This window comes from Marmota marmota, unplaced genomic scaffold (assembly GCF_001458135.2).
Source record: "Marmota marmota marmota unplaced genomic scaffold, marMar, whole genome shotgun sequence".
Lineage (NCBI taxonomy): Eukaryota > Metazoa > Chordata > Mammalia > Rodentia > Sciuridae > Marmota > Marmota marmota.
In genome coordinates, this window is record NW_025999949.1 from 37605753 (window position 1) to 37614552 (window position 8800).

General features: G+C 50.7%; 1 protein-coding gene across 1 annotated transcript in view; it reads left to right on the plus strand.

Moving 5' to 3' along the window:
* The window catches only part of Grina (glutamate ionotropic receptor NMDA type subunit associated protein 1), a 3684-nt gene extending 861 nt beyond the window's left edge, over nt 1-2823 (plus strand). Inside the window, exons 2-7 of the mRNA XM_015486598.2 lie at nt 688-1060; nt 1143-1255; nt 1326-1526; nt 1649-1777; nt 1875-2018; nt 2106-2823. Coding sequence (XP_015342084.1) covers nt 712-1060; nt 1143-1255; nt 1326-1526; nt 1649-1777; nt 1875-2018; nt 2106-2255 — 1086 coding nt within the window. The 5' untranslated portion in view covers nt 688-711 and the 3' untranslated portion in view covers nt 2256-2823. The remainder of the gene's footprint in view (nt 1-687; nt 1061-1142; nt 1256-1325; nt 1527-1648; nt 1778-1874; nt 2019-2105) is intronic.
* Nucleotides 2824-8800: the final 5977 nt, after the last annotated feature.

Below are 8800 nucleotides of genomic sequence, written 5' to 3' on the forward strand. Positions count from 1 at the left end.
ATGTGTATAAGAGACAGCCCCAACCCCCGTCGCCCCCACGCCTGCTTGGTTTCCCCGCACGCCCTCTGCTCGCTTCCATCCCCCACACACCCCCGCACCCCGCTGTTCCTAGCGTACCCCACTGGCAGTCACCCCAGCAGCCAATCCACGCCTGCTCCCTTCCCTGGGAGCGAGGGACTGTCGGGGCCCCGCACTTGGGAGGGGGGTCAGGGCTCCGTGGGTCACAGATGGTGTGGGGATTTCCAGGGATAGAAATAGCCGCCGGCTCTGACCCCTTCAAGCTGCTTAAGGGGCGGGATGCGGAGGGGAGGGCCCAGGCACACCCCACGCATCCTCAGCCGCACCCCCAACCCCCTTGCAGCTGAGCTCTGACCCCAGGACGCTGGCGGCCGTGACAAGGCTCCTCCAGAGTCCCAGATCCAGAGGCTGACAGCCATTTCTTCCCCCCTCCTCTCCTCATCCGTACCCTCCCCCATCTCCAGGGTTGGCCTAGTACTGACCCTTCTGAAAGCCCATTGCCTTCCGGTCCCCACCCGCTCTGGCCCCAGGGCTCCAGGACTCCTACAGGCCAGAGCCAGGGTCATGCACCCTTCCTTCCTCCTGGGTTCTCGGCATCAGGTGGGGCTGCCACAGGCCTGGTTCCAGTGACCGTCAGTCAGGGCTGATCGTTCTCTCTCTCTCCTCTAGGGGCAGCCGGCAGAACGGAAGGCCATGTCCCATGAAAAGAGTTTCTTGGTGTCTGGGGACAACTACCCTCCCCCCAACCCTGGATATCCTGGAGGGCCCCAGCCTCCCATGCCTCCCTATGCTCAGCCTCCTTACCCTGGGGCCCCTTACCCACAGCCCCCTTTCCAGCCTTCCCCCTATGGTCAACCAGGGTATCCCCAAGGCCCCAGCTCCTACCCCCAAGCGGGCTACCCTCAGGGTCCCTACCCCCAAGGGGGCTACCCTCAGGGCCCCTACCCTCAAGGAGGCTACCCCCAAGGGCCTTACCCACAGAGCCCCTTCCCTCCCAACCCCTATGGACAACCACAGCCCTTCCAGTCACAGGACCCTGACTGTGAGTGATGGGGAAGGCTGGGGGGCAGGGGCAAGGGCAGAGCTGCTCTGCAGTGGCACTGACCCAGCCCCTGTGTCCCCAGCGCCACAGCTTGGAAACTATCAGGAGGAGGGGCCCCCATCCTACTATGACAACCAGGACTTCCCTTCTGCCAACTGGGACGACAAGAGCATCAGGCAGGCCTTCATCCGCAAGGTAGGGCCTTCTCTGGGGTAGGGAGCCCTGGGGTAGCTGGGGGTGGAGCTCTGACTTGCTATCTCCCCAGGTGTTCCTGGTGCTGACCCTGCAGCTGTCAGTGACCCTGTCCACAGTGGCTGTGTTCACTTTTGTTGGGGAAGTGAAGGGCTTCGTCCGGGAGAATGTTTGGACCTACTATGTCTCCTACGCCATCTTCTTCATCTCCTTGATTGCCCTCAGCTGTTGTGGGGACTTCCGGCGAAAGCATCCCTGGAACCTTGTGGCACTGGTAACCCCCAAACATGAGCCCAGGCCCCTGAGGCCTATGGAGAAGTGGAGGGCAGGGACCTGGGGTGTGGTTGGGAGCAGCTCTGCACACCCAGGGTGGGGTGTTGTCTTCTTCTCCCACAGTCAGTCTTGACCATCAGCCTGTCCTACATGGTGGGCATGATAGCCAGCTTCTATAACACCGAGGCGGTCATCATGGCTGTGGGCATCACCACAGCTGTGTGCTTCACAGTAGTCATCTTCTCCATGCAGGTGAGGACCTTCACCCATTCAGGGTTGTGGCCCTGGGGCCCATTGGCCTTCCCAGGGCCCAGCACCCACAGTCTCCTGTTCCTCTCTGTCCTCCCAGACCCGCTATGACTTCACCTCATGCATGGGCGTGCTCCTAGTGAGCATGGTGGTGCTCTTTATCTTCGCCATCCTCTGCATCTTCATCCGGAACCGCATCCTGGAGATCGTGTATGCCTCGCTGGGCGCTCTGCTCTTCACCTGTGTGAGTGAGGGGGTAAGAGGCCATGGTTGAGGGGAAACTGGGTGGGTGGGGGGCTGTCCCTCAGCAACACTGTATTGTCGTCCTCAGTTCCTGGCAGTGGACACACAGCTGCTGCTGGGGAACAAGCAACTGTCCCTGAGCCCAGAGGAGTACGTGTTTGCAGCACTGAACCTATACACAGACATCATCAACATCTTCCTGTACATTCTCACCATCATTGGCCGCGCCAAGGAGTAGCCTGTTCCCCCAGCTTGCTGTGCCCTGCTCAGGTGGCATGGCTGGCCTGGACCCTGCCCCTGACATGACAAGGCCACCTGTACTTCCCTCTCTCTGGTCCCAGACACAGCCTAGGGCAGGGGGAATCCCCTCTCCAACCCTCCTGTATGTATACTGCAGATACTTCCGTTTGGACCCACTGTGGCCACAGCATGGCCCCTTTTAGCCCTCCAGCCCCACCCAAGGGGCAGTAGGGCTGCGTTTCTGTGCCACCTCCTGTTGACTCATTGTTGCATGAGCCCCGTCTTCCAGCCCACCCCAGGGTCTGGGGGCAACACCAGGTCCCAGGGGAGAGGGATTGAGCCAAGAGGTGAGGGTGCACGTCTTCCCTCCTGTCCAGCTCCCCAGCCTGGCATAGAATATTCCTTTTCCCTCCCCACCTCCACCTGGAGCATTGCTCTCAGGGACACACAGGTTGGGGGTCTCTGCTGAGCCCTGAGAGCAGAGAAGATGGCATGTTTCAGGAAAGGAGGAAGCCTTCCTCTCGTCCTGCTGTCATTAAAGTTCCAATAAATGGGATCTTCTGCTCTCTGCTTCTCATCTCTCTTCTCACTGCCAATTCCTCCGTGATGTGAGAGCTGCAGGCACCCTAGCTGATGAGGGGCACAGAAGAGGCCTTAACAGAGGTTTAGGATAGGAACTAACACAAGCTTTTAAGAAGTATACTGGGATTTCAGCTGATGAACAGAGACCCTGAGGCAAGGTGTGGTACCAGGTCACACAATGGGAAGTGCTTCTGGGAAGGATACAGTGTAGCAGTGGCCCCATGAGCCCAGGGGCCATCAGCACAGGTGACCGATACACCTGGCAGAGAGCTACATGGAGACTGAGGCCTTGGCATCATCTGGCACCTGACCTGGTCCCTTCAAGAGCCCCCAGCCTCAGCCTGTTCTGCATGCCTCTCCCTGCTCTTACCCACCAACCCACCCTGAGCTGGGCTATGCATCCCAAGTGAGCCAGCTGTCCAGATCTGCACGATCCCCACAGAAGGTGGTTCAATGCCTGGAGTCCAACCCTGTCTGAACCCTACTGGGCTTCTGAGCTCTGGGGCTCAGGCACCCTTGGCCACTGTGGCCTTCCTCCTCAGACTCTACATCCAGGTTGGCAGGAGAATCTCTTCTTGGGGATATTCCTCCTCCCCACCAGCCTGTCTGCAAACTTGCTTAACTAGTACCAGTACTTCAGGTACATTAGGGGACCTACACACCATAAGCCACCCGATGTTCACAGAGCACACAGCTGTGTGCACCACACAGAGCCATGTGCACCCTCCCTGAAACCTGCTGTTCCTGTATTATCTCCCCAGGCCAGAAGCTGCTGTCCTCCTCCTCCATCACTGCTCTCCCTACCAGCCTTCCACTGCTTTGTTCAGGCCTCTTCATGCCTACCAATCCTCCAAGCCAGCAGGTATATACTTCTGAGATGTGGATCACATAGTCCACCTGCCTAAGACTCTACCAGGGCCACCCTCAGGATGAAGTCCACATTCCTTAGCTTGGTACCTAGATCCTGCCTTCTGCCCACCTGCTCTCTGGCTCTCAGCTCAGTCCCAGCCCTGACCTTGTGCAGAACTGTCATTGTTCATAGCCCTCTGCCAAGGCATGGATGCACACTGCCTTTCCAGTTGCCAAGATGCAGCAGGTAAAGCAGCTCTCTTACCCAGCCTCCCTTTCTGGCATTCCCTTAAGCAAGTCCAGTTACTCCTCCAGGGATGCTGGTGAGAAGAAATCTGCTCAGTATTAGCTCACATACAGACCCCTCAGATTACACTAAAGAGGAAATATAGATCATCCCTTGGCTAAAGAGAAAGTCAGTGGGGTAGGAGATCCTCTGAGCAAAACATGCAAGGCAGTATTCTCAAAAAGTTCAAACTTTTCAAATTCTTGGCTGGGGGAAGAGGTCTTTCTAGAAACCACTGGGAGTCTAGAGGTGTCCGCCAGGACTCGGGGGCCAGGCAATCCAGAACAAAGACTTTACTGTAAGAAGTTCAGGGTCAAAGAGGGAGTGCTTGGGCCTGTCCTGTAGGTAAGGAATGAGCCATAGCCTCCTCCAGGTTACCCAACTTGGGATGGTGTTCAGGAAGACAAGCCCAGAAATAGGATGTACAGGAAGTCTGGAGCTGAAGACAGGTGAAGAAAGCAAAGAGGAGGAGCTACAAGCAAATAATCTCAGAGGCATCAGGAGTCAGCTCAGCTGCAAAGGGATCAAGCTGAGCATGCAGGGCAAGGGGAGCAGGGGCAAAATAGAGACAATCAAGTGAAATAAGGAATCCAAGCACCTGGGCTGGGCAGACGAACAGGTAGAAGGTGCTCACATTGATGCATGAAGCTAAATGGAACCATAGCAATTGTCAACACAATGATTTCTCAGGTAAGAAAGAAAAACAGTTCTCCACACCAAAGAGCTGGCCTGGTCCTATCTGCAAGGACATGGTGCTGTTAGAAGCTGAACCGGTACTCACAGATAGAGCCCTTAGTGCTGTTAGGAGCTGGCCTGGCACTCACAGATAGTGGCCTTGGTGTGGTGTTCTACTTAAAATATAAATAATTTCACAGAATATCAATAACACACAAGGCCTCTGTTACCATGACGAATCATGACAAAAATAAGATCCCTCTCATGTCTAAACACAGACAAAACATAGGCATTGTCCAAGCCATACAAGTCTTAGAAGCACCCTAAGCTGGCCAGGCTGAGTGACTGCTACCCCCTCACAACTGACAGCTTTAGCTTCACTGCAGTTTATCTTTCCAGATAAAGAGGTATTGAGACACCAGGTACAGAATGACTGAAACCTTCCTCCAGGTTACCCAACTTGGTCCTGTGGGACTTCCTGTAAAGAAGTCCTTTCTAACCCTAACCATGACTCCACATGGCTCTACGTAGTATACATTTGCCCTTGCCTCCGGGAGCAGTAAGTAGTCCAACTTGTTCAACTATAGGTGGATGCCCAAGTGGGGTTTCACTGGAAACTGTTGGCACAGTTAACTGTACTCAGGCCAAAGAAGGTGAGTTTATTTTTCAATTAAAAAAGCACTTATTGGGGCTGGGGTTGTGGTTCAGTGGTACAGTGCTTGCCAAGTATGCGTGAGGCACCGGGTTCAATCCCGGCACCATAAAAATAAAATAAAGTATTGTGTCTATCTACAACTAAAAATAAATATATTTTTTTAAAAAGCACTTTTTGGGCTGGGGTCAATGGTAGAATACTTGCCAGCACCTGTGAGGCACTGTGTTTGATCCTCAGCACCACATAAAATGTAAGTATTTTTTTAAAAAGCACTTATTTATATAAGTCATAATTAAATCTTTTTTTAAAAAAAAAAAGAATAAACAATACCAGTATCTAAGGAATACAATGTTCACATCTCCATCACATTTCCCACCCTCCTGAGCAATACTATCATTGGGAGCCTGGTGTTGTAGTGCACACCAGTAATCCCAGTAACTCAGGAGTCTGAGGCAAGAGGATCATAAATTCAAAGCCAGCCTCAGCAACTTAGCAAGGCCCTTGGCAACGTAGTGAGACTGCCTCAAAATTTAAAAAAAAAAAAAAAAAAAAAAAAAAGCCAGGCATGGTAGTGCATGCCTGTAATCCCAGTGGCTCAGGAGGCTAAGGCAGGAGGATTGTGAGTTCAAAGCCAGCCTCAGCAAAGTGAGGCACTAAGCAACTCAGTGAGACCCTGTCTCTAAATAAAATACAAAATAGGGCTGGGGATGTGGCTAAGTCAGTGGTCTAGTGACCCTGAGTTCAAATCCCGAGTACCAAAAAAATAAAACACTGTGGGGCCAACTCTGGACCTTAGCTCCATGATATCAGTGCAGGTCCTCTTTGCCATTTCTCTGGCTCATCAGGGCTACTGTTCAGCATATGTGGATTGGAAGCATCTTCAGGATAAAGACTGTGATCTGTGAATTTCAACACCCACCTAGCACCTAGTCCCAGATCTGGCATACCACAATGTTAAACATGGAATGAATGAATGAACTTTACATGGGATGAGCCACACAAGCACCAACCAAATCAGGACCAGAGACAGAGAAGGCTACAGACTTCTGGACTTTGGCTTGGCATCACCACCAGTAGGGAGGCATCTCAGGATTAAGGGCAGCAAACTAAAAGCCTTAGGAGATGTGTGAGGCACACTGGTGGGAACTGGAGGTAGGAGGAGGAAAGGATGCATGGGGGAGGAACAGGTGGTTGAGTAGGTGAGTTGAGGGCAGATATGCACAGTCTAAGGCGTATTTTGCAGGTAATGATGAACCTGAAGTGGTCTAAGCAGAGGCAGGGAAATCAGTGAAGATTACGGTGATGGTATAAGCAGGAAGAACTTGCTCTCAGGGACAAGGGGGAGGTGGAAGCAGGGGATCTGATGCAGGCTCCCAAGGTGGCCCCTTCCTCAGTGTGACCCAGATGCTGCTTCCCATGCAGAGGTATGACTTGGCCTATTCTGAGACCAAAATACTTGACAGATGTTTCTTGACTGTCTACCTAGTCTCAGCACTGTAGAATATTGAACACCTTTCAGGAGGTCCCAAATGTAATGCCTCTTTTCCCTTTAACCTCTTGACGCACTTTGCTCCATTGTCCACATCTCCCCATTTGTGGGGAGCCACATTGAGTTCCCTCGCCTTCCATCATGGGAATCTGAAAGATCTTGTGACTCGGTCTTTTCCCCTGCTCGGATAGCAAGGCCAGTCTTCTGAGTGGGCATAACCCTGGGTATGAGCCACACTCACCTATTCTATTATAATCCTACCCCTTTGCCCTGTTTGGGATAGAATGTTCCATGGAAACTCCCTTTGTGTGTCCTCTTCTCTTGCTCTGACTTTGGGTGTGGCCTTCCTAGATGTCAGTCAATCTGCTGACAGCAGACATCATGAAGCTGGACTCAACTCCCCCAAAACCTGACCCCTTGCCTCATTTGAATGGCTTCCCCCCAATAAAAAGGTTCAGCCCGTGCGCATGCGCTCTCTTTCTTTCCACAGATGCCTAAGGTCAGAGGAGCCATCACAGGACCCAAAGAAAAAGGTCTCTCTGACTCTTGTGTGATTATTTCATGCAGCCCAGTTCCCCTGGAGTGACCCTGAGTGTTTTAGTCCTGAGAAACGTGACACCCATTGCTACCACTTCCAAACCTTGAGACTCTTGTGCAACTCCTTCTTCATACTCTCCTTCATTCTACTCTGGCCAGCTTTTCACTGTTATCCAGAAGCTTCCTGGTTCTGGGAGGACTCTACTAATAGGATCAGAACCCTCCACTTTGTCCCAACTATCATGATCCTTGGGCATTCAAATTCTATCTTCTGAACACCTCTCAGATCTATGCCTTTCTCTCAAGTCAAGGCCCTGATCAATTCTATGGCAGCTCCTAATACCAAAGACAAAGGGATCTTTCTGAACTCAAGATAGTCACTCCCCTGTTTAAACTCCGTTGGAGACTGCAGACAAAACAGTGGACTAAACTGATCTGGGATTCCAACTCCCACTCTCAACATCTAAAATTGCTAGATAAAACATCCAAACACACATAGCTGAACTGCAGTCATGAAATAAATGTCAAAAGAGAGCAAAGAAGAGTGGCACATGCTTATAATCCCAGCTATTTGGGAGGCTGAGGCAGGGGGATTGAGAATTTGAAGCCAGTCTTGGCAATTTAGTCAAAAAAAAATAGTGGCAGGGGAGTGGGGAGTGCTGGGAATATAGCTCAGTGATAGAGCATGGGCACAGCATGCATGAGGCCAGGAAGTTTATTTCAGGAATTCAAGTAGATTTTGATATTCAAAAATCTACTTGTAACAATATTAACAGAAAAATGGGAGAATCATATGATCGTTTTAAGAAAAAGCATTTGGTCAGTTCTACTACTCATCTGTGATAAAAGCAAAATACTCTTAACAAATTAGAAAGAGATAAGAATTTCCTTAATCCAACAAGAAATAGTCTATAAAATTCCTACAGCAAATATCATACTTAATGGCAAATTATTGACAGCTTTTTCCTTAAGACTGGAATGAGATAAGGGTATCTCCTATCACTCCTTCAAGTCAACATTATATTGAAGATCTTACCAGTGCAACAAGAAAAACAAAATGAGGTAAAGATTATCATAAATGTTATTAACAAAACAAACAGACACAACAAACTATATACAAGGGAAGATTGATTATATTGACAGATTCATCAACAGTAAAAGCTGGATGAATTAAGGTATTCTTGTGCAACTCCTTCTTCATACTCTCCTTCATTCCACTCCATTTAATGGTATATATTTGTTTTTATAGTTAGTAATACATTGACATGGTTCTAGTTCAGGAAATATGAAAGATTGGGCCAAGCGTGGTGGCACACACCTGTAATCCCAGTGGCTTAGGAGGCTGAGGCAGGAGGATCAGAGTTCAAAGCCAGCCTCAGCAAAAGCAAAGCACTAAGCAACTCAGTGAGACCCTGTATCTAAAATATATAAAATAGGGCTAAGGTTGTGGCCCCTGAGTTCAACCCCTGG